The sequence below is a fragment of the Polyodon spathula genome, chromosome 7 (assembly GCF_017654505.1).
Source record: "Polyodon spathula isolate WHYD16114869_AA chromosome 7, ASM1765450v1, whole genome shotgun sequence".
Classification (NCBI taxonomy): Eukaryota; Metazoa; Chordata; class Actinopteri; order Acipenseriformes; family Polyodontidae; genus Polyodon; species Polyodon spathula.
Genome location: NC_054540.1, coordinates 46,412,599 through 46,439,440, shown reverse-complemented (window position 1 = coordinate 46,439,440; position 26,842 = coordinate 46,412,599). Strand labels below are relative to the sequence as shown.

Genomic DNA, 26,842 nt, shown 5'->3' with positions numbered 1-26,842 from the left:
TGCTTATTTCTCAGGAGTCTGCGGCTACAGTACAAACACTCTGTATAAAATGGTTGGACAAAAAATTTGAAATAGCATGTCATGTACATTTATATAGAATAAGTAAGAAATAACCCACGACAGAGTGTGAGGTAAGACAATTCTTACCGCACACCCTGGGTGCGTTGTGAGGCACGAGGCTGCAGGCCGAGAGCCTTCAACCACCCAGGAAGTGCAGTAAGAATTGTCTTGCTGCACACCCTGGAGTGGGTTATTTCGCTTATAAAATGGCAGAAAAAGTGCCAGTCTTTTTTAATGAAAACAGAAATATATTCTGTATCCTTCCACTGAGAAAAAATAGTCCCTGTTTGACTGTAGCATATATTTTGTACTTTTTTTATTTGCCATAAACATTACATTGAACATTGCCATTTATGTAACATTTTTTGAGATGAAATGGCATTTGTGAATTGAAAGCAGACTGATTTCCCACTTCTGAGAGAGGATTCAAGGAACAGCCAAGCACTGTACTGCATTGGCACCTCCTTTTTTGTGTAAGAAATTATCCTATTCATGCTTTGCAGTCTTCAAGAGAAGCTGACGAATAATTTCTGAGGCTTTTTTCATACCGATGCCTGTAACCGCCAATAATTTCCCTAGATTGTAAACCAGCATTAGAAGATATGTGGACTAAACGACTTCCGTGTCAGTTTGCATAGTGCCACAGTTCTTCCCGTCCGCGGTGAGCATAATAGAATTCTATATTGAACCTGACCTTGTTTAAAAGCCCAACGGTCGTGTCAGCAGAGAGCAAGAGATTTTAATTTTGTTTTAAATATGTTTCTGAAATCGGAGGGTAGTGGTGAGATGTATCTGTAGTGTCAAATTTAAACGTTGCATACTCACTAGTCAGTTTTATAAGGCTATATTTAGTTTAAGTAGATGCTGCTGCTGCATTTACAGTATATTATATGCTGAGTGAGAATTGAGTGGTGATTTCTCAGACGACTTTTGAATAAAGTGTTGCTGCTACTGCTTACCTCAGAGTTTTCTTTGTTCTGTTCTCTGACTAAATAAATACCACAGTATATTTGCCAATTTTTCTGTAATTCTTAGTAACAGAGATGAAAAATGGATTGTTGGGTGATTTAAATGCTGTTTCAGTTGTATGTTGACATTTTTACCTACAGAAACACTGTTTACATCATTGTTACTATTAAGGCGTAGTAATATTAATAGATCAGGTAAGTAAGTTGGTCTACGATGTCATAGCCGTGCGGCAAGACAATTATTACAGCATGGTCATGTGATCTTGTTCAGCCAATCACAGCACTTAATTTATCCAAGCCTTTTTATAATACAGAATAACTGCAAGCATATAAAACAGGTAGGAGAAATCTATTGAAATTCAGAAGGGAGTGAAGTGCAGACGGATTCAGAGGCATTGATTCCAATGAACCAGACCACATTTAAACTGTCCATTTGTTTTCAGATTAAAAGTAATCAATTACAAAATGATCGGTTCAATATGCATAGAAACATAGGAAGGGTTGCAAATCAGACCAAGACAAAGGACGTTCTTTGCAAAAAGTAACTGAAATCGGTCACATGCGATTGATGCATCTCTGGAATTTACCATTCTCCTTCCTCAGTCTGGAGATGAACTTCTTGGGTGGGATGACTCCCACCTTCTTCTTCTGTGTGGCGATGCTGTTGAAGAGGTCAGACAGGCAGGTCAGCAGGCTTTCCTTCTTCCTGGGCTGGACCTTGTATGCCAGAACTTTTTCCCGAAAGGGTCGACAGAAGTAAAGTGCTTGCAATACCGAGTTGCAGTAGCAGGTGTTGCCGAACTAGTTATATATATAAAAAAAAGCAATGCAACATTATCCATAACTTAAAATACTGAATAGTGCTACATTTAGAAATACTAAAGAAACATAATACATTCGATGACAAAGTTTTGACTAGAGGCCTTTTTTCAATGATCCCACTGTGACAAAAACAGAACTTGCTTGAGTAGCAAACCTGACAGACTTAGACTCCTCATGTTCTTTCCAGTACTTTAGTATTTGTTTATTTAGCCCAGTTTTAAAAATACACTTCCTTCAAGTTTTGGGGTTAATGAAGAAGGCAGAATGACTGGAAGCGGGTTATTTGTTCTCGTTTTCACCCACACCCCTTGCTCACTTCATCCTTTGAAATGCTTACTGTGAGAGACATATGCCGAGAATAAATGTATGTTTAGACTGAAACAAAGGTTTTTATGTTTTCATTTGCAATGCAATGGAAACATCACAACAGCACATGCAAAAATAGATGTAAAAACATCTGCTGATGTTTTATTTGATGTTATGGAGATATCATTGGCACTGCACTGAGGAAAATCTTAATTTGTCTAGGAAAACATTCACCAGTCAAATATTTAAAAACAATTTAAACAAACTCCCACGCCCTAACTAACTTACATAAATTGTGTGAGAATTTTTATCTGTCAACCTTACCTAATATTTAAATACAATTCTGCAGACTGACAGATAACTACAGAAAGTGTGCTTTCTCTTATGCCTTACTGTTGGTATAACTAAAGCTGCTGCTCATAAAATGTGAAAAATACCTTCCTGAAAAATGTTTGTTTTGCAGCATGCTGCAAAGCTTAGGGTTCATATCAACATAACATAAGAGATTTACAAGCCTGCAATATAGAAATTCCACTTATGAAGATATGATAAAACCATACTGTACCGTCGATAGTATCCCTCACTGAATGCACTGGTCTAGAAGTACTGCAATTCAGCACTGATGACCAAAAACACATAATAAACCATTTCTGCAATTTCAAAATAAACCTTTTACCCCGACCCGACCTGTCGGCATATACTGAATATGTTATGGTAACCTGAGCCACATATTGAGCCACATATCGAACAGCAAAAAATAGGTGGCCTTTGCAGAGCTTCACAAAGACCTGCCCAGGCACCCTATCTCCCTAGCTGCTATTTGAAATCTTAACTGCATCCCTGACTGTACAGTAGTTATTGCAGTAATGGAATGTGCTAATAAAAGCATTACTCAAGTACTTTCATACATGTTTGTTGAAAGACTGTGCTCATATTAAAAAAAATGGTGCAAACTAGGAACATTGTAGAGAAAATTAGCAAGATTGCACAACTGAGCCTACATAGCATTCAGTACATATAAGGAAAGAAAAGAAAGTGGCAAAGACTTCACTTCTTCAAATATACCCCACGGTATATCCACTAAAAGTGAAACAACTTCCTTTGTAAATATTCCCAGAGCAAAAATTACATCGCACCCTTGTCCATAGTCTTTCGTTAAGCAAGATCTATCCACGCTCATAAAAACGGACAGCTGTTTACTGTTGCATTCAACCACAGCGCTGTCAGGAACAACTTGTATATGAAGCTGTCAGGACACTTAATCGCAGGTCAAATTTACACTGTCAGCACCTCATGGCTCTGTGAGAAGCCATTGATGAACAGAAAAGTGTTCTTAGTGTTTTGTTTTGCTTTGCATCATTACCCTGTGGCTTTTATCAAACTGTGCTTCAATATAAAGCCAAAATCTTTCAGCAGAGCCATTTAGGATGAAAATGATTTCCAAATTGATTTCAGCCAAAGCACACAAACAAGTTACAGACAGACCTTACCAGCAATGTTCTTGAAGCAGCACTAATGAGAACGAGCCAAAACACTGTCACCTGTGTCAAGGACCTTTCTGGCTTAAGGTTCAGAAAACAGAAAAAAGAACAAGTAAAAAAAAAAAAAAACAAGACTTACGTTGACCAAGCCGAAGTAGTGTTCATTTACAGGGAACTGTTCCGGTCCAATCTCTTTCTCCAAAGCAGAGGCATTGGCGCCCTGATAAAGACGACAAACACCCATGTTACTGTTACAGTAAAACAGAAAGCTTGTACTACAGCATAGGTTTGGGACAGAAATACTGTATCAAGGTCTTTACACCAAAATGCAATGAAAAACTCAACTGCCCCCCGAGTTGCGTGTGTGTTTTTTTTTTTCATGTAAAGCACTTTCACTGGCAGGAATTACACTATGTAACACATTTTTTGTTCCTGGGTAGTAAGTGTTATTTCCTAATTGCTTATGCCTCAAAAGTATAGAAAATGGCTATTATTCCCCACAAACTTTGCTTTTGTGACCAGCACAGTGATATTTCAAAATATCACTATTTCCAATGGGAAAACGGGCAAATGTGTGTCTTTTCGTTCACCAAATTAACATGCATTTATACTAAAGTAATACAAAAATGACTAGAAAAGATTTAGAAGTGAGTAGTTTTTCGAGATTTACGATTATACTGTACTGTGGATTCTTGCCCATCTATAATCATCAGTGCATTTCATATACAAATCTCACGGAGGACTGGTTTCACAGACCTGGATTAGAACTAGTCGAAGATTACTACTAAGTGAAACCAGTCCCAAGTGTGATGGACTTTTCTGTTTTGTATTTGTAATTAATTTAGAACAATTTGTAGATTTTTTTCTTCACTTTGACATTATGGACTTTTTTTGTGTTGATCAGTGGCAAAAACTAATTAAATCCATTTTGATTCCATGTTGTAACACAACAAACTGTGTAAAAGTCAAAGGGGGTGAATATTTTTGAGAGCCACTGTATTTCTTTGCATAGCTTTTATTATCGTATGTAGAAATTAATGTAAACTACAATGAATGAGTTATAATGAACTCAAAGATATATTTAACTGCACACACAGAAACCAAAATTCTAATTGACCTTAATATTTGGAGAAGGAAATTCATGAAGCTTGAGCACGGTGCAGAATTTCAAATATGTAAAATAACAATAATAGTTTTCATGAAGTACCAATTAAAACTATGGTACATTCATTTTCAACAACATTTCTTTAGAAATGTCCCAATAAAATATGGATATATACAAAACATAATTTGTGTCCAGGATGAGCTATATCCAGTAAATAACATTCTTCAAATAAATTATTACTCAAATAACTCTAGGGTTAGTTATATGAAGACCATTTGTGTCCAGGATGAATGATATGTACAGGTCCCTCTATAAATGAAGGACACAACTGTAAGTTCACATTGCACAGGAAAGTAGACTTATGACATTTACACAGATACTTTCTGCATTTCACACTGGTAATGTTTGTCTTCTTGTCATTACTTGAAGGACAAGAGTTGCATCTTGCACATTTTTTGCAAACGCCAGTTGCTGCAGACAGAGATGCACCGGCTCCTTGAAAATTCTGCGTCGACACCACTTGCCAGCAAACCACATCAGTCCAAAGGACAAAAGCATTGTATACTGACACTTCAGCTATATTGTAGAAGATGACCAGTAGGCAGTCATGCGTTAACAAGTGTAGGTTGCTGTCAGTTTATCCAGGTTCTCAACTCCACCTTTGCAGGAATTGTAATCCCACATCACCATAATGTCATTCCGGTTGCATCCTTCTACATCGTCCTCATCACAATAAGACTGTTATTTTTATTTATTCTTTGGGCAGTATAATAACAATAATAATAATACCTTTATTTTTATATAGCGCCTTTCACAGTGTACCACCATCACAAAGCTTTTTACAGAGGTAGGCTGTGAACTGTGCATTATATGCAGAGTCACTAGGACACTGATTTAACATCCCATCCGCAGGATGGAGCACAAGAAGGTTAAGTGACTTTCTCTGGGTCACACAGAGTCAGTCAGTGGCAGCAGGGAGAATTTGAACCCGGGACCTTCTGGTTACAAGCCCTGGACTTTAACCACTGGACCACACTGCCTGCTATGCTTTGTGTAAAAGCACATTTCAAGAGTGCACAATTAGGTTCTCAATTGGAAGCTTGTTTTATCTCACTGTTCCAAGCATGGTCAACTTTCTTTTGAGTAGCTGAGCACCAAGTCTGTCACACATGACATTATGACCATGGAGTCCTGAAGTCATTTTCAACCCTACTCACATCAGTCTTTCAGGTGCTTCTCCAGGCAGTTCCCCTATGTACACTTGCATAGTCCATAGTGGGACTGTCAGGCATACACTGCCTGAAGGGACAGCATCCTTTGAAGGGGACGAGACGTACATCCACTGTAACGTGTAGTCCTGAGTATAAAGCAAAGGCAACATTTCTACCCATTTACCCCTGATCACAGGTAATTCATCTTGTTCATGTTGGCTGGGTCTGGTATCGCAACCATCACAGTGAATCACTCTAGAAATGATGTGACATGTTTCCAGTGACATCGTAGCTGGAAATATAGCCCTACCGGTTGCTGTATTTCACAAACTAGCAGTTGCTTCTTATTTGGATCTGTGCACTCCAGCTAACAAAAGTAACCCAATGCATGAATATCAACATGATCAACTTCTTTCCAATTTGCACCAAGTACACGTTTGCCTTCCAGGTATTGCATTACGAGACAACCAAAAAAAATCTGTCGGACGTGCTTTTTTTTTTTTTGTTGTATCACCCCTCTATAACAAGGTAACTTTCTGTAATTTAATCAAACAGAGGTTTCTCAATCGAGATTCCACTCACAGATCATCCTGGTAAAACACATTTAGAGGGATCAATGTTTTTCATTGGTAATGCTTCAGTGATTTCCGGGGTGATGTACACATTGCTTGTGACGAAGTTCCGCGAGGATTGCACCGTGTAACACCCCTGACAACAAGCAATCCCGTCTAGTCAGCGCACTGGTGTCACATGACTGTTTCTGCTCGAAGGGTAAATGGACAGCCAAAGTATATACTTATATTGGCAACATTTGATTTTTCATTTTATTTATTTTTTTAAATAAGGGACCAAGATTTCAATTACCATTCGCAACTGAAATGAAATTGAAACTTTGTTGATGCGCTTTGTTCGAGGGGGAGGGGATTGAATAGGATATAGCCAGAATACTGGGTGCAGCATGCCACAAGTTGGGTACTGTACTTGTAATTGTGCTTTTATTCACAATCTCATTGATATTAGTATCATTAGTGCTAGTAGTGACAAATACTGTAATAAAAGAAAATCAAGGAATAAAACTATTATTAATAATTTAGCTAATGCTTTTATCCAAGGTGACTTCCTTAACATACTCCAGCAACTTTTATTGTTCATTTTGGATTGTCCCTTTTCTATAGCGAACAAAAGGCTAATATATATATTGTAAAGGTAGCAGGGAGGGGGTTAAAATCCTTCCCTGCCAAAACATGTGAAAATGCAACTGTCTTAATTGTTTTATTGGTTAGTAATCCCCTGCACCTGGTGTTAGTTGGAAATTAAAGCCAGGTGCAGGGTATTTAAGAGAAACAGGCAGTTTGTTCAGGGCTGCTGTGTGTAGGGAGACAGAAGTTGTGGTCTGCTTCCAAGCAGTCAAGGTAAAGTGCTGTGTTAAACCGTGTGCGTTTTGTGTTTGAGTTACAGGTAAACAGCTTAGCTGTCCTGGTTGAGTTAGGTTCCAGACTGTATAGTTAGTGCTCCAAGAAGGAGCTAGTTTGTTTGTTTTGTTTAATTTATTTGATTGGTGTTTATTAAAAGTGCGCATCGGCGCTTAAATCAATTCCATTTCTGTATGCTGGGTCTATCTTAAAGGTGCAACAAACATGACAAGTAAAAGGATCTTTCACTATCTATCTATCTATCTATCTATCTATCTATCTATCTATCTATCTATCTATCTATATATATATATATATATATATATATATATATATATATATATAACATTTTTATTTTTTGTTATGTTTTACTTCCCATAGTGTTCAACATTTAACAGAGGGTATAAAGAAATTTGGATCAGAATCCAATATCATCCCTTACAAAAAAGTAATATACTGCAAGTATACTTGTGCCAAAATTGTCTGGTTTTAGTATACTACTGGTGCCACTATACTATCCTATTTTGGCACAAGTATACTTGCCATATACAATTTTGTATACTCTTTTTGTAAATAATGCAATGTAGTTCTCAAATAGTGGACATTTCTTATTTCTTATACATCTTATTTCACTTTTGCACACCTGCATTGTCTCTTCCTAGATATGAACCTCCAGATTCTGACAAATACTTTCAGAAAACCAGGAGCAACTTCTGCTCTGGATCAAAAAGCTATAATGCACTGCAGCTGCCCGCATATATGGATAACTATCAAAAAACTAGTAGAAACTAAAACACAAATCTGGGAAAAACAAATGGAAGTCTGGAAAAAGTATGGAATTTTTATGTTGAAAAAGTGTATGAACCCTGAGATACCGTACCTATATTAAGTACAGTATGCTTTGTAGAAATCACAGTCTATAGGTCAATTATGGGCAACTTGACATTTTTTTTTGGACAACCAAATGTCTACAATGGCCTGCCCGAAGGGCAAGTACCATTACCAGAATTTTGCGAGCCCTGCATTTGCGATTGCTGGTGGTATGGGAAGAGAAAACGTGGATGCTATATCATGAATGACAGTAACAGCGTTAGGCCCATGAACCACTTCGATGACATTGGATTTTGACAGCCTACCTTGATTTATATGTGAAAATGCTGCCCATGTTATAAAAGACCAAGGGAAAGCATTTTTTTCTTCATGCATATAAATACTGTAGATAAACACATTGGGTCATATTAACCTGAGGTATTATGTTTGTATGCAAGATCAGTTTAAACACTTAAGGTCAATGGAAACCAGTGTCAAGTCAAACAGACTTAAACATAACAGCTCCAGACTGTGATAAAACAGTCACAAATGCAGCTAAAAAAAAATATTGCAAAAATTAGCGCCAGCAGAACATGAACAGTTGCTTTCGAGAAATTTAGAACAAGAACCACCAAAAAAAACAAACACATAGAAATGCACTAAGGGTTACACGTCCCATTGACAAAATGCCCCAAAATCGTTAAATAATTAGAATTATAAATGTGGAGAAAAAAAAAAAGTGAGATGGTTGCCTTTCTCCAGCCAGACAATTAGGTGCCTCAATAAAGTTCTGAGTCAACACAAACAGATTATTTTGTCTGTTGCCATTGGCTCTTAAGGCAAAAAGTTTGCCTGGATCATGCAACCAAATACAGGCCACTCCATACAGTGTATCTCCAGATACTCATTATAACGTGCTGAAGAATGTACCTACCAAGTTGCATCACAGTGGGATAATCTCTAAGAGAGTACAGTGTTTCCCAAACTTTTTGATTGGCGACCCAAATAAACACAAGAATAATGAGCACACAACCCAAAATTATTCACTTCGATATTTTAACTGAAATACTTCTTAACCAATCAAACAAACCGCTAACCAAGATCATGCAGCAGTCTCTTGACACAGGGGTGGTACCGACAGACTGGAAAATTGCAAACGTAATACCGATCCACAAAAAGGGAAACAAAACTGAACCAGGTAACTACAGACCAGTAAGCCTGACTTCTATTATATGCAAACTTATGGAAACTATAATAAGATCCAAAATGGAAAATTACCTATATGGTAACAGGGTACTGGGAGACAGTCAACATGGTTTTAGGAAAGGGAGATCGTGCCTAACTAACTTGCTTGATTTTTTTGAGGATGCAACATCGATAATGGATAATTGCAAAGCATATGACATGGTTTATTTAGATTTCCAGAAAGCTTTTGACAAAGTCCCGCACAAAAGATTAATTCTCAAACTGAACGCAGTTGGGATTCAAGGAAACACATGTACATGGATTAGGGAGTGGTTAACATGTAGAAAACAGAAAGTACTGATTAGAGGAAAAACCTCAGAATGGAGTGTGGTAACCAGCGGTGTACCACAGGGATCAGTATTAGGTCCTCTGCTATTCCTAATCTACATTAATGATTTAGATTCTGGTATAGTAAGCAAACTTGTTAAATTTGCAGACGACACAAAAGTAGGAGGAGTGGCAAACACTGTTGCAGCAGCAAAGGTCATTCAAAATGATCTAGACAAGATTCAGAACTGGGCAGATACATGGCAAATGACATTTAATAGAGAAAAGTGTAAGGTACTGCACGCAGGAAATAAAAATGTACATTATAAATATCATATGGGAGATATTGAAATTGGAGAAGGAATCTATGAAAAAGACCTAGGAGTTTTTGTTGACTCAGAAATGTCTTCATCTAGGCAATGTGGGGAAGCTATAAAAAAGGCTAACAAGATACTCGGATACATTGTGAAAAGTGTTGAATTTAAATCAAGGGAAGTAATGTTAAAACTGTACAATGCACTAGTAAGACCTCATCTTGAATATTGTGTGCAGTTCTGGTCACCTCGCTACAAAAAAGATATTGCTGCTCTAGAAAGAGTGCAAAGAAGAGCGACCAGAATTATTCCGGGCTTAAAAGGCATGTCATATGCAGACAGGCTAAAAGAATTGAATCTGTTCAGTCTTGAACAAAGAAGACTACGTGGCGACCTAATTCAAGCATTCAAAATTCTAAAAGGTATTGACAGTGTCGACCCAAGGGACTTTTTCAGCCTGAAAAAAGAAACAAGGACCAGGGGTCACAAATGGAGTTTAGAAAAAGGGGCATTCAGAACAGAAAATAGGAGACACTTTTTTACACAGAGAATTGTGAGGGTCTGGAATCAACTCCCCAGTAATGTTGTTGAAGCTGACACCCTGGGATCCTTCAAGAAGCTGCTTGATGAGATTTTGGGATCAATAAGCTACTAACAACCAAACGAGCAAGATGGGCCGAATGGCCTCCTCTCGTTTGTAAACTTTCTTATGTTCTTATGTTCTTAAAAAAAATCTATTTGTAACTAAACTCACTATATAAGCATTCAGGTTTTGATAGTTTTACAGCTTGCTAAATTGTTTGCTTTTATCAAATTAATTATTTGTAAAAAAATAGTATTAAACTAACATATTGTAACAATGAGGGAAATGAACCTGGGCGGGGTGGGGGGGGGTGGGGTGCCACTTCTACGACCATGACAACCAGCTCAGGTTTTTGAGTTCCCCTTCACACAGACAACGGGACTGCAGCTGATCACAGGCAGGCACTTGCAGGAGAGCCCCCATGGGGACTGGTGTACTGTCTGGGTACACTGAGATAATGGGTGGTGGACAGGAATGCATGCTTGTGATTGGGGGAGCGCTCAAGACAGAGTGAAATGTAAGCCTGGCAGAGGGAGGGGCTGGGTGAAGAGTGTGGCTGCATTCACAGAGATCATTCTGTGCAGATTCTGTGCAGAATCTGACCAATTTAGCCAATGGGTGCGTTCAACGAGATCATTCCTAGAAGAACATTGGCTAATTGGTCAGATTCTGCACAGAATTGAGCTCTGTGAACGCACCCTGCGAGTTTGAGCTGTGGGAGAGAACCTGTTGTTTTTTTTAATTCCTGAGTCAGACACGCAGAGACTGTTAGCTTTATGTGTGTTACCTGCCTGTTTATTTTACCCTTTTATTTATTTTATACTGTGTTTGTTGTTGTTTATTGCATTTATTTTATTGAACTGCTCGTTCTTGTAATATTACCATGCATTTGAGACCAGAATACTTGCCTGGATTGCTTCCTTTACCTCCACGTTACAATATCAATTTAAAATTGTGTTGCAACATAATGAATACCAGTTTTACTCTTCAATTCAGCATCAAGCACTGCAAACATACCGACAAGTCAGTTGTGCAGTTTTTTGTTTTTTGCAATATGCATTGTAACCAGGTAGGATACATTCATGGGAGGCTGTGTGGTCTCATTGTGTGACCCTGAGCAAGTCACCTAACCTCCATATGCTCAGTCTTTGGGGTGAGACCTTGTTGTAAGTGACTCTGCAGCTGATGCACAGTTCACACACCCTAATCTCGGCTCTTGTAAAGCTCTTTGTGATGGTGGTTCACTATTAAAGGTGCTATATAAAAATAACGATTATTATTACTTATTTCCTTCTCTGAGATTTAAGAATGTCTTGCTGTTTAACTAACTAATCAGCTTTCTTCTGGAAAAACTTATTTCATGTAAAAATAATGGCACATGAGGACGCGGATCATCCTCGTCACCAATGTAAGATAAACCAAAGTTAATATAAGATGGTAATAGCAAGTTGTTTTGTTGTTTCTTTGAGCTGTATGTAGGATTAGACATGTTTTTGTTTTGCATCCATTTTAACAACCATTTTCAAAATCACAAATAACTGCAAATTAAATGTCACCTAAGCTTTATTTAAAGCAGAAGAATGGTGATAAAACAATACATTGTTTATATAATTACTGCTAATGATTTGTATGCAAATTATAATTATTTTGAATAAGCATAAGTTGTTGTATAGTGAAACAAAATCTAAACAGTTTGCACTGAATGTCGTATTTTTTAGATTGCATGGATACCCATATTCAGGTAAAGCACACATGCCTGACCGAGAATAATGAAGACATAATGAACCTGCTTTGTATGGAAGTTCAGGCTGCTTTGGGTAAAGCCTCATTGTGGATACATTGATTCAGGGAGCTCACAGGGAATACAAAATTACACGTGAAAAGTCAGCAGGCAGGACATTCAGAGTCATTCCTACAGCAAAACAGCTACATGTAAACCCAGATCCTCTGAACTGCACTGTACCACAGTGATTGCTTAATACAAAAGTAAAGGTCTTAACGGGTCAACCCCGACCCGAGATCTGACCGTATCAAATGGGTTTTCGGGAACAAAATGGTCATGCAACACTCGGGTCGGGTCCGATTTTGTTTACTCAGTAACTGTCGATTACTATTAAAAGAGGCTCTCTTTGGTACTAAAAATCATTGTTTATAATTCCTGTTGCGTGGATTGGCTTCCCCCAGTAGCACATGACATGGCTTGCAGAGCGCAGTCGCAGACACAGGACTCACATCGAAGGGGTAAAAGAAACAGCATTCTTAAAAGTTGGAGTAATGGATTTGCTTATGAAAGACATGAAAGAAATGAATTCCATGAACAAAAGCTCACAGAAAAATGCAAGTCTGCGGTGTGGGAATCATTTGTTATTGTGGACAAAGGAGGAAAACAAACAATACAAATTTTACATCTCAATTCCATTTGCTCTTGAGTGCAATAAAATCATGCATTTACGAGGTCGAACTTCAGTTCATTTGATTTTCAGATAATGTATTTATCTTTGTATCTTTTACACAAACATATTATATATTTAATTTTACAGTCCTCTGTGTAGGTTCATGATGGAATAAACACTGTCTGTAGATCAGCCAGATTTCCAGGTTGACTGGAGAAAACACTGCATTAATTCTGTATCTAGTCAGTGCTTATACTAAGCTGGGGAAAGGAAAACGCTCCAGTTTTCTCGGGCCGGGTCTAATAAGAATTAGACATCGGGTAGGGTAAATAATTGTCGGTTCGTGGTCGGGTCGGGTAAATAATTGTCAGTTAGTGGTCGGATCGGGTAAATAATTGTCAGTTTGTGGTCGGATCGGGTAAATAATTGTCAGTTCGTGGTTGGGTAAATAACTGTCGGTTCATGGTCGGGTAAATAATTGTCAGTTCGTGGTCGGGTCTGCTTACAGTGGGGTAAAAATAATACACATATGAATACACATATATTACATATATTATCAGTGTTTAATTTGTGTTGGGGCTTGCCAGGGCACAGCCCCGGAACCTCTGGGCATGCAGAGTCGCATTCCTGTGCTAGAGAGAGACAGTGCACTGCCACGTTTGTAGCCTACTTTAAAATTATTTTATGATTTCAGCTTGAGTGCCTTTAAGTAAGACGACACTGGCTGCAACTCTATTGTTATTTTTTTTATATAAAAATAAGCTTACTTGATTTGAAAAACGTCATGAACGATACAAGCAACTTCTTACACTACTTGGCTTGATTAAAATAGTAGTACATAACAAAATATTAAAGCTGAACATTAATTTCAACAAATAAAAACAACTTTTTAATGAAAAAAAAAAACCACACTGTAGCCTACTTCAATAGAAACATTAACCTGCTATATTATTTTAAACCAAAACAATAACGATTTGGTTCTCCCTTTTTCAATTAATATACATTGACTTGTTAGTCAGTCAGGCAGTGTACAATGGGGTACTTTCAGTTACTTTTTTCTGCTTATTTTTCTTGTTCACACGGATGTTGAGACAAAACACATTTATCCATCCTCTCACAACTGATTAGCATTTGACAACTTTTAAATCACAAACAACATCCAGTTGTTTAGCCCCACTTTTGACTCGATCAATAGCTTTTAACTTTTTTTTTTTTTTTTATGCAGCAAGGATGTACTCAGTAGCAACCATAGGGTTGAGCTCAAAAGAAAATTCAACCACCAAAACATGCCTTTCTGATAAGGCTAATTATATTAGTGTTGTTTTATTTTTCGTCGTATTTAAATTAAGTAGAAGTGAACCGTGTATTTTTCTAAATTGGAAAACGCTGGTATCACCTACATACATAGTTTTAATTGGTTGCATTTTGTCAGCTAGCCTTTTTATGTGTGGTTTTCATTGGTCACATTTGGTCAGTGTGTAAATGGTTTCTTTGGGTGGAAGGGAAGCGATGTTTGCCGCAGTCAGTATCTCCGTACACTACATGTCTATGACTATCGTGAATTTGTAGTTGGTAATAATACAAAACAAACACAATTGTAATCACGTCTATGGTTGTGAGGGGGCGCACGAGCCCTCAAGCCCCCACCCCCGGTTGAACCCCTGGCTGGGAACAATGATTCGCTGCAGCCTTGCAATTAGCAATCAAACAGATACACACTGGGAGGTGACAGAAGGAAAGCAGCAAACTGCAGCTGCAGAATATTTATTCAAATCTGAGCCAGACCAGCAGCAAGCAATCAATACACTGGAAATAATGGTCTTGTAATGCCAAAATGTGCCCTGTCCCCACGTAGGTTACATTTTAACAAAATAACCTGCTTCATATTTTCACTGTCGTGTCAAACATGTGGCCGCTAATTATTTTTAGCTTCAATTAAAATTGCTCCTAATGATTTCCCATTTCCAATTTTAGGGCCTCTGTAACCTAAAAAATAATTTAGTTAAAACTATAACAAGCAGACTAGTGTTTTGGCTAATCCCTCCATCTGTGCTGTTAATGTTCATCTACTTTATTTTACAATCTATAATTGTGTATGGAGTTATTCATCATCATCACCATAATAATAATATTTAGTACTGGGTCATTCCATCCACGTGGTGAAACCTACAGTGCTGGGGTTCATGAGAAACTGACAGACCTAAAATCAAACATTTACGGACACATTAGCTAAGAAAAATCTAAACAAATCACTGCTGTTTTCTTACTCGTTGTAAAAAATGCACTTTCCTGGTAGAAGAGCAGGGCAGGATACACTACAAGCAACGAAGTGAACGCTGCATTGACTACACTATGGAGGGCCTAAACGCTGAATCATTTGTTGACAGCAAGAAAGAAAGCTGGACACGAATCACCAAGCACCAAGTACAGAAGGCAGCTGTGTGTGTGTGTGTGTGTGTGTATGTGTGTGTGTGTGTCACTAATCAAATCACCAACTGACTCCATTAACACTTTCTAAGAAAGTTGCTGACAAACAAAGTGGCGGGTTCTTTTAGATCAGTTCCAACCTCCATTAAACCAAGACTTTTTTCCCCCTCATACTCTTTTTAGTTTCTGATTTTGGCCTCAAACAATAAAGCCATAGTGCTGCTGTGCTCACAATGGAGGGGAGACTTAATTATAGTCATCATGGTCTCTCCTTGCGCAACTGAATTACATGGAGCTGATACAATAGCCACCCCAGGATCTCTTTACAGTCAAATCCAGGAATAGTACAGTAAATTACAGGAGAAGCAAAAAAATATAACATTTTCAGCACAACAAATAATCAAGATACAAAAAATAACTGATAGCATTGCGATAATCCACTGTTGTCCTACTGTAGAAAACCACTCGAGAGAGAGAAGCCCCTGCAGCTTTACCATTAATAACTTCACCTCATATACCTAGTTTCACTAAATTTGCACTAATCGTACCTAATGCTAACTAAGGTAGTCCTGGACTGGTGTGAAGTGGGTTCTGTGAAAGCAGTCGATAGACTGTAACTCTGCTGAAAAAGCTAGATACAATAGTCCAGTAAGTGTCATGTTTTTTCTGGTATTAATTAGTCTGTGTGCAGTTATTCAAAATGCAACATTTTGAATGCTGTCCTGTATTCAACACATTTATCCCTCTGGGAACAGGTTAAAACCTGAAAGTGCGTGACACTAATCATGGGGAAACGACACCGGCACAGCTACAGTTTTTTATAACAAACCATTCCCACAAAACACTGCAAATAACCCACACCCACCAGCTATTAATACAGCAGAAGAGCACTTATTTGTAAGCGCACCTTGCCTTTGAAAATACCTTCCAGCTAATTGCCACATAGCTGATGATCATTCCCTGAAAGAAGGGAAGAGAGGCCAACACAATGACAAGTCACAGTGCAATAGCATACCTGCAGCAAGGAGGTGACGCCATTGCATTTGTTGAATACTCAACTGTTTATAGTGGCATGTTGATACTGAACCACCTGGAACAGTTGAGTCTTAGCTCTCGTCTGTTAATGTCAGTTCATGCAGTGTACAAAAGCCAAAGCAGTTTTGGCATTGAAGTTTGGATCTTCCTCTCCCAAGGGGGAGGAGGGGAGGCCCACAGTTTGCAAGTATCTGGAACGATTCCCTGCCAGTTGCAAAATCATTCTACTGAATAATGACAGTCACATTAAGCTTTTTTTTTTTTTTTAAATTTACTTTTTATTCCAATAGCAGTTCAGCAGTCCGGCAATACAGAAAGCTTACTTTTGCCAAATTGCATATTTCAAAAACTAGAAGATTACATTTTAGACGTTCTGCAAGTTCAGCAAACAGATTGTAAGCCCAAGGGTGATCATAATGCTAAGAGAAGCAGACAGGCAGTTTTGCCAGACAACAAGAGTTTCCTGAACACGTTTTGCAAGCCCAATTGCACTGGAGTTCATGTGAAGCCGCTGTGTTATATTCCAGCTTGTGTCCCTGCTGACTAATAAAACAGGAAAGAACTCTGCAACCCTGCAATCACAGCCAAGCGTGCATGACCCTAAATGAAGGCATGACGTACAGCACTGTAGTTAGTTTGTAGTTCGGACTTCCTGTTTCGTATTGTCAGTCATGTGGCCTAATTGTAGTTGGACTAACCACTGGAGTGAACTGGAGATACAGCACAGGCAGTAATTTTGTACCAGGAAACAGCAGCATCTTATATAACACTGTACTTTAATTATCTGCATATACTATTATGAAAAGTAAGCAAACTGCTATAAGAAAATTGATTTTAAAAGCTTGGTTAGCACATTTCCATATACATTGCTTTACCCTCGCCACTTGAGTTTTGTATCTATTTAGTTTACTGTAACATTATCCCTATTTCAACTAACTGACCATTTGATTAAACACCGTTTCTTAATGGCATTTTTAAAATAAACAAAAGCAGTTTGTTAACATTGCAAAAAAGCCTTTAATAAAACTTTGATAACACAGTTTTCATATTTTGTGAACCAACTCAAAACCTCTTTAACCTGTTTCTACCTGCATCAGTGTCTATCTATCCGTATCTATCATTGGCTAACACGTCTGTGCTGTGACAGCGCGTACACACTATGACCCACCTTAAACTAGTATGAATTCGCTTGCAGGATGCTAACTCCGTAAACAGAATCAGAAAGAAATTCTTAATAAATTTCTTAATTCTAGGCTGCAGTTTTATTTTTTATTTTTTAAATAGGCTAGGGAAACCCGCTGTAATAATAATGTATTAAGCAAATGATGCATGGACATTTTCAGTTGGCTCATAAATGAAGTTTCAGGAATAGTCATTCAAAGGGCAAACTAACCTGTTTTAAGTTCACGATGAATAACCTACAGTAACCTCGAAGACCGAGTTTAAGAAGTCTCGGTTTAATGAAATGTTCTGCCCACGGTTTCTCTTCTCAGTTCGTGTCCTGCAGTTCAGCGGTAGGGGCGGGGATACTCCCTGAAAACAATCTGTGCTTGAAACTATAAAAACAAAAATACCGCAATCTCCAAACTCGTTCAACACAGACATGCAATCACTATGAGCTATATCAGAATCGGACGGAATAGAATTAAGGGCTCACCATCGTACAAATCGAGGCAATTTTTCGGACTGTCATCAGTATTTCCATCCGTCTGCCGCCATGTTGGACCGAACCACAAACCAAACTGACAGCCGCAGCGGCCGGAGTTCCGGGTAAGTCTGTCCAGCCGGCCCAGGATTTCCTATAGGGTGTTACGGGAAAATATATCCGACAAAACATACGGCAGTTAATAGGGCGTTTTCAAAAGAACGGCCATCTTGTATTGAAAACGAGGTTTACACTCACATTCCCACAGCTGTCGTGTTTTCAGTAACGAAGGTATCAAAATGTATGTTTTGGCTAGTCTTAGCTTGTTTAACCATGCACAGTGGGTTGCAGTTCTAGGTTTTTAAACTAGAATTGCAAATAGTTTAACCATAGAGCTGCAGTTTAAATGTGTCGTCCTAAGGTTTTACATTCTGACCTTGGGACAGGTTAGAATGCATTAGAGAATGCATTCAAGTTAAGAGACAGGGGCATTGAGTGTCAGGCATCTTGAGAAATACCCTTACACCTCTCTCAAGCATAGAATGACCATTATGCAAAACTGTATTTTGGTTTTATGACTTGGTAACAGTAATGTCCACATTGCAGGCTGATTCCACTAAACTATGGTGTTTTCACCTAACTGTCCACGGATCCAATTATAGAAGGATTGCACAATCATGTAGAGACATTATCCAGGGAAAAGCACACGATGGGCCTCAATTGGTCCAGACCAACACAGGGGAAGACAAAGTATCATAATAATAATAATAATAATAATAATAATAATAATAATAATAATAATAATAAGGTAAAGAGAGCATTTCTATATAAAACGGTTATGGTCTCAATGTTTTCTTAGGTGACCTTTTTTCTGGAAAACATATTCTTTATGGGTTCAACAGACCAAACATGTCTATACAGAACCATACATACAACCACAATTAGGTTTTCTGAATGAAATATTGGGAACTCTTAGCTGAGGGAACCCAGAGCCCCTTTGTTGCTCGGAACTTGGTTTCAGGAGACCAGGCACACCAGGGGAGATTTGGGGGGTTTACAACACATTTCCTCAAATTAGGTCTCCCGGTCTCCCGGAACCAGGTTTCAAGCCACTGTTCCTGAAAAAGTGGCTTTGTGTTCCCTCAGCTTAACAGCTTTAAAGAGTTTTAAAACGAAATACAGGTTACTAAAGTACATTTGTAAATCAAACATAAATCCAAATTTGTTAAGTAAAAAATCAGTTTGTGTGCTGAAGGTGACATGGACTCACTGTAGCTATGCCATTAGACAGGCATTGGCAGACAGATCTGCATTTGTTAAATCAGTGTATATAAAAACAAAAAAAGAGCATAAATGCATTCAATACAAAAACGGGTACTAATGGAAATGGTGCAAGTTTTCGATTTTAAAACTTTGGTTGTCCCTCCTTTAATGTCACTCATGAAAATGGCCTTTCTATTAATGAAGAATCAAGTATTTAAAATTGGTGATTATGAAGTGTAAGGTAATTTCAGACAACTTTGTTGAAATGAGGAAATAACATGTTTTGAAAATGTTCACGGATTTTCTTTTTTTAATTAATTTTTTTTTATTAAAATCAAGTTTCTGTTGCTGGCCTTAGATACATGGTTAATAATGTTTGACAATCTAAAATGCAAAATTGCCATGAAAAATCATTCTAGATTTGTGTGAAAAAACACTAATATAATGAATTCAAACTTAAACTAAAGTTTGCAATATTACAAACAAAATCGTAGTAGTGTTTTCTGGGAGTATTTTTTATTGGTATTTATTTATTTATTTTTACAGTGTTTGACACTGCAGGTCACGTGCCCACAAAGAACACTCCGTCGCCCAAACTCTTGATTATATAATATATATATATATATTATAGTATATATATATATAGATATATTAATATATATATATATATATATATATATATATATATATATATATATATAGAACAAAGAACACCCGGAGTATTGCTCCTTATAAATTCATGATAGTCAGTGTCTGAATCATAGAAAACCACACATAACATAGTACTTTTGGTGTGGTGGCTTAATACTGATTATACTTATATATATATATATATTATATATCTATATATATATATATATATTATATATATCTATATATAATATATATATACACACACACACACACACACACACACACAATACACTATCGGGTTTGTTGTATATTGTTTAAGCGATTGTTTTAGAGTGCATTCAAGTTGTCCAAAATGAGAAAAAGTTTTCATCAGAGAATATTCTCTGGTTTCTGCAGTGAGACCCAATCCCTGCAGCGATTGGCCAGTCTGCAGTGTACGGGATCGGCTTTCCCTGAATCTCGGTGAAAAAAATCATTCCTAGACTTCAGCGCTGAGCTTTAAACCGAGAGCGATCGTTGAAAGGATCTCACTCGTTAAACGCGGCTAATAAAAGCACACAACGCAGAACAAGTCTAGATGGTCTTTGGGTTGAATGGGAAGAAACAGAACATATTTACGGATTACACTCGTGGATGAATTGATGTTGTCTAAATGCGTCTACTCGTCAATAATCAGAGCACAATGTCCAGCTATTCTAGCAACTTTCTGCTAGTTCCTATCCCGGAGTATCCAGTGCTGGACTGCGTACCCAACAAAAATGTGAAGATTGTTGTTTTGGGTGCAAGCAGTGTTGGGAAAACAGGTACGCTTTTTTTTTTTATTCTCATAACAGTGAGTAAATTATTTGAATACTAATTTAAACGAGTGTTCTAGTTTCAGATGACATAGTTGCAGAAGTCTATCCCGTCCACACCCCAACACATCTGGTCCGCAATAATGGTATTTCATATCAAAATGGAGGAGTGGGTTGTCTTTTCATGCATGTATTAAAATGTTAGTGTACAATGCTGTACATAATAAGAGGTACCCCAATTTGTTTTAAATGAGACGTCTAAAAAGTTTGTACTTAAAATAACAAAGTTTTTATTGTTTGTTTTCCATAATCATATACACTGTTAATCTAAGTGTTTGTGTAGTCTATTGAATAATATTGGCTTAATACCTAAACAGCTCTAAATGGAAAAAATGTGAGCAATTATAGAGCTAAATCTAATACATATAACCTGCATGGAGCATACCAAGCCCAACTGCCTCAGAAAGCGGGATTTAAATATTACTGATGTTAAAAAGAGTAACACTAATATGCCGTGGCTCTTGCAGCGCTGCAATGATCTGCCAACAATGGATGCTGTAATTGAAGCAACTACTTTTTAATGTTCCTTATAACGAATGTATGTTTTCTTTCTCATGCAGCGCTAATTGTGAGATTTCTTACCAAAAGATTCATAGGAGACTATGAAGCAAATACCGGTAGGTGCTCTCTGTTTATTATTCTGAACAGTAACATTATACAGAGGTTATGTGATCGTAGCATTTTTAGTGACTGGCTGAAAATCTGACTACAGTTATAATCGGTTTGAGTCATATTTGGGGGTCACCCTGGATATGGTTGCAGACTGGAGAAGAATATCTGCCTTGTGGTTAGGTGTGCCTTTATCATGTCTGCCCTTTCTCAAACCAAAGGGATGCAGAGATTCTGTGTCATGCGTTTATAACCTCTCGGCTTGACTATTGTAATTAGTAATGTAACTGCCCGATAAGCTTATTGGTAGTCTCCAATCTAGTGCAAAACGCACTAAGATATGAAATTATATTCCAGAGTTGTTTGGTTCTAGCTTTGTAAAAAAAAAAAAATTATTTTTCTTTGAATTTAAACATCACACATAATGTACACTATGCATCTGACAGTTCTACACTAGTGCATTTGTAATAGTATTACAGTATAATAAGTACAGGAGTTTCTGTGATGCAGTAGGCTAATTCATTGGCCTCTCATGGCATTCATCCGACCAGTGAACACATGTCCACATCACATACCAGCACGCATTGGCAATCTGTTTGAGAGAGGCCCAGGGCTGAATGGCAGGGGGTGCTCAGGAGTTAATTAGGCACACAATAGACCATAAGTTCAGTTGAGCCTAATTAAACCCACAGTAAAATTTGGAATATCTCAGACTATGCTGAGTTGTATCATCTGACTATAGCTGGTGCTGTCCTTCAAATAAATTTTAATGAACACTAAATATATAATAAGTAAAAAAAAACAACAAAACATTTTAAACAAGACAACCACTTGTAAACATGAACCCTTATCACCAATATCGTCAAGTTAAAAACAGCCTTGTCGAGACTTAAATGAAAGAATAGGTAACTTGAAACGTTATAGTTCCCTTACTATGTGTTTTATGGTTGTTGCAGGTGAAAGTAGATTTAAAGAACAATTCTAACTCAAGGAAGAAACGGAACCCAGAGCCAGTAAGAATGATAGCAAACAACATAGTAAGAGAAATGTACAAAAGCAATTCAAATGACATGTGAAGCGTCTGGCTCTTTAACCCAGTCAGTGCCATTGTCTTCATTTAAGGACAGGCTACTTTGTCATTTTTGGAGCATTTTTTTTACTTGCAGCTGTTATTTAATTTTTTTTTTTAACTATATTGTCCTGTAAATTTATCTTTCTGTTAACCGCAAAAGTAACATCTAAATGTAACTGTTAATTCAGCAAATACAGCCTTTCAGGTGATTTAATGATGCCTCAATATAAAATGGCACCTAAAAATTATGAATTTCTTCTTGTTTTCCAGTGTGAAATTTCGCTGGTCTGATTACAGGCACATCTGACTTGACTGTTCTCAAAATAGGACGCAGCAGTTTGTAGCCAAAACAAAGGATTAAAAAAAAAAAAAAAAACGGTGAATAAATATTAATTTAGAATGTATCAAATTACATAAATACAGCTTCTGATTTTTTCAAAGAAAAGCAGGTATATGGTATTTAATAGGTTAAAAGGACATGAATGACCTGAAGTACACTTCCATTGCTGTGTTCAAGTGTTGCTGCACTGGCATTGTTCTGAAATTCCCATGGGTTGACTAGTGGGGTCTGTAGAGCAGTGGGACTGTAGGCTGAATTCCTATTTGGGGGGTGCAAACAACAACAAATGTCCCGCCCAGCTGTTCTACATGGGTACTAATTGGATAACTTCTGTGGGACAGATTGCTTATTGCATCTTTTGAATGTATCTAAAGATTACTCAAGAATACTAAGATATTTAATAAGGGGTAAAAATAACGCCCCAGGTGTTGTGATTCATCTGTCCGGTACTTGTTAGAGGGTATATTGTTTTCCTGGGTGGGTCTGTTTAACTATTGTCCATATTTTTTTAGGAGCCCTGTATTCAAGAAAAATCAGCATAGATGGAGAGCAGGTGTCTTTACAAATACAAGACACGCCCTGTGTCTCACTTCAGGTAAAATCGTCAATTTAAAATAACCGATCGTTTTCAGTGCTGTTCCCTACAGTTGCATTTGAATTATGGTTATGCTGTCCGTATAGCCACTTTTAAAGGTACCAAATAACAAAAATCTATGATAACCGTGAGCAGTTATTTAAAGCTACAGTAACACTGCATAAAATGCCCCAAACCATCTGTTGTCTTCATCATAGTTTTTGTTATTTTGATACTTAAAAAAAAAAAAAAAAAAAAAAAACATGGTATAAGGATAGTCCCACTATAATTAAAAATAGAGACAGTGTCTCTGTGTATCAAGAATGTGATATTTGCTGACATTTTTGATTTTACGTTGTGTAACAACAAAAAACTTCTACCTTACTGTCAGTCAGATGACAATTTGCATGTATTGCAGGAACATGCTTCAGTGAAAAATGTGTGGCCCGTGGTGGGCTCCATTCACTGTGGTCTGCTAGGGGTGCAGTGCCTGCAACTCCATCCCTTCCCTCTTTTACTGTTATCAGTCTTGGTAACACTTTAAAATACCGGTCGCAAATCCATTATGAATTCTGACTGAATCCCTCAGGAATAACTCCTGAATAGCTCATGCACTTCCTCTGAGTTCTGAAGTCATTCATTTTGAATTCAACCCTGTTAATTCATGTGGGTTTAATTACCCATAATTCATTCAATGTTCCTTTGTAGCATTTGCTGTTGATCACACGTATAAGGCATGCAATCATGCATGAATGAACACTTCTCACAATCCCCAGGTTGGCGAGGAAGAGTTTATGAATTAGTGAAGAATAAACTGTGAATTCATTAGGAATGGATGGAGGGGAAAGGGGAACCTAAATGTTGTTAAATCATGATGAATTAACAGAACTCAATAGAATCAAGTTTATGTTGTGTAGCTTTATACTACTCACCTTACAAAGCATGTTTCTTTTTTGTATTTCAATGGCCAAGAAACCTGTTGTAAGCATGGCACAATAATGGGTTCTCTTTGAGTTCAGGCTCCCCACAGCAACACACTGTTTCTTTATGGGTTACTCGGGAGTAAAGAAAACTTGGGCCTCCATTCTTATGGTATCATAGTTAGTTAGTTGTTTGTTTATTTTGAATATATATATTTCAAAATGACCTGCACCGTACTATACATATACTGGCCAGTTTCTACAGATGACATGTAGAAACTGAATGTGTTATTTTTTTTAAATTAATCTGCATTTAATAGATTTGCAATGCAGTCTGGACCATAGATATCAAATGATTTTAAAATACTGACAACGTCACCCGTTACTTTTTGTTTTGTTGAAGATCATGTGTTTTTTAGATCAGTTCTGCCTGTACCCAGTTCAGCTGGGTTTATTCAGTTGATCTATTATCTATTGAACAGTTCCTTTTCTTACACTGCAACAGGAGGATACCGAAGTCCTCAGTTGCCAGGAACAAATCAACCGCGCCATCTACTGGGCTGATGGCTACGTCTTTGTCTACTCCATCACGGACCACAGCAGCTACAGAACAATCAAACCACTCTACCAGCACGTACGCAAGATCCACCCCAGCGGCAACATACCCATCATCTTAGTGGGCAACAAAACAGACCTGCTGCGGGCACGGCAAGTGGCCACCAACGAGGGGGCCCAGCTAGCCAACGAACTGGGGGGCGCGCACTTTGAGGCATCCGCCAGGGAGAACTACGACGGCGTGTCGGACGCTTTCCATCACATGTGCCTGGAGGTGAGTCGGGCCATTGGCAGCAGCAACGGAGAGAAGAGGAGAGGGCTGCACCTGGTCAGGCCCAAATCACCCAACATGCAGGATCTTAAAAGACGCTTCAGGCAAGTCCTGTCCTCCAAAGCAAAATCATCCAACACCCCACTTTGACCAACACTTCCCTCTTTTAGGAGCTACAGCTTATAGAGCATTTTTTGAAGATTTGATGGACTTTTGGATATAAAGGCTTGAATGGAGTAATCAAATACATTGTCATTTGGAATTACCTAACATAGATATTAGGTAACCATAGGTAACCATTGTTGACTAGGATTGATTCATGGTCACTCATAGCAAAGACTGGTTGTGGAACTAATTGGTCTGGCGATGCTAATGCATATGATTTGTCTGTGGTGACAGATAACATATATATTGCCTGGAAATGGTAGACCATGTTGAACAATGAATGAAACATGTTTTGAAAAAGATACAAATATCTGGGTTATTTTCTGAGGTGCTGCTGCATTGCCTTTTAAGTGTATGCAAACTCAGAAATGAAAGTGATCATAAATTATAACTGTTTTCAATGTCGGAATCTATTAAAACCTCACGTTTCTAGTTTAAAGAAGGCAGATTGAATGATGGCGCACTTTATTTCATGGACTGATAAATTCTGTTTCCATGCAAAAAATGTTTTCTGTACTTTCCATAAGCTGCAAGCAGCGGCTTTAACTGAACCAAAGGTTTACTCAGTTAAATCATTTTGTTGAAAAGCAGAACTTTGCCTGTGTTTTTATAGAAATATATTTGGAATTATTATGTGATTCATTAGAGTGAATAATAAATTATCAACAGGGATGCTGGGAATCCATCTGATGTGGAATAAATTAGACCGTTTTTATTTAGAACGAAAAATACCAATAACAAATATGCTGCATTAATGATGTTTTTTTTTTTTTGGCCAAAAAAAAAACAACAATCATCAACACCAGTTAGTTAGCTTTCCATTTACTTAAACAAACCACTATAAGGCACGCTGCGTGGAGTGCAGGATGCGCCCTATAGCCTGGAGGTTGCCGGTTCGAGTCTAGGCTATTCCACTGCTGACCATGAACGGGAGTTCCCAGGGGGCGGCACACAATTGGCCGAGCGCCACCGAGGGGGGGGCTTAGGTCGGCCAGGGTGTCCTCAGCTCACCACGCATCAGCGACCCCTGTAGATGGGCGCCTGCAGGCCTGCCTGTAAGTTGCCCAGAGCTGCGTGGTCCTCCAACGCTGTAGCTCTGAGGTGGCTGCAATGTGGGCCTGCAGAGTGAAAATAAGCGGAAGGCTGACAGCACACGTTTCGGAGGACGCTCGTGTCTGTCTTCGTCCCTCCTGAGTCAGCGCGGGGGTGGCAGTGGTGAGCCGGGTTGAAATAAACAATATTTGGGCTTACCAAATTGGGGAGAAAATTACAAACAATAAAATACTAACTATACCGGTGGTTGTTTCTGGTGTACCCACATCCACTGTATACACCTGTAAAAATGAATGTGTGCCATACAGACAGAGGGGCAGCCTCCTTTCACATACCTCTGATATACTGATACTCTCAAGACTGGTGGGAAATAATGTCCCAACCAAGTTTAATCACAATTGGATAGGCATATCTCTAGATAAAAAAAAATAGAAGTTCAGACACCTCAT

At 38.0% G+C, this 26,842-nt stretch overlaps 2 protein-coding genes across 3 annotated transcripts in view; one reads left to right on the top strand and one right to left on the bottom strand.

The window, feature by feature from the left end:
- LOC121318670 (ubiquitin carboxyl-terminal hydrolase 12-like) overlaps positions 1-18,205 on the bottom strand; it is a 40,164-nt gene extending 21,959 nt beyond the window's left edge. Inside the window, exons 1-3 of one of the 2 annotated variants that reach the window (XM_041255595.1) lie at positions 18,097-18,205; positions 3,777-3,857; positions 1,616-1,829 (exon numbers count right to left, since the gene is read on the bottom strand). In XM_041255595.1, coding sequence (XP_041111529.1) covers positions 1,616-1,829; positions 3,777-3,857; positions 18,097-18,144 — 343 coding nt within the window. In that variant the 5' untranslated portion in view covers positions 18,145-18,205. The remainder of the gene's footprint in view (positions 1-1,615; positions 1,830-3,776; positions 3,858-18,096) is intronic. The other variant, XM_041255596.1, reaches the window with a different exon arrangement.
- Positions 18,206-20,303: 2,098 nt separating this feature from the next.
- On the top strand, positions 20,304-26,262 carry LOC121318671 (ras-like protein family member 11A-like). Its single transcript, XM_041255597.1, has 4 exons — positions 20,304-20,783; positions 21,395-21,451; positions 23,368-23,450; positions 24,855-26,262. The coding sequence occupies exons 1-4, from the start codon at positions 20,633-20,635 to the stop codon at positions 25,323-25,325; spliced, it is 762 nt and encodes a 253-aa protein (XP_041111531.1). The 5' UTR covers positions 20,304-20,632; the 3' UTR covers positions 25,326-26,262.
- Positions 26,263-26,842: the final 580 nt, after the last annotated feature.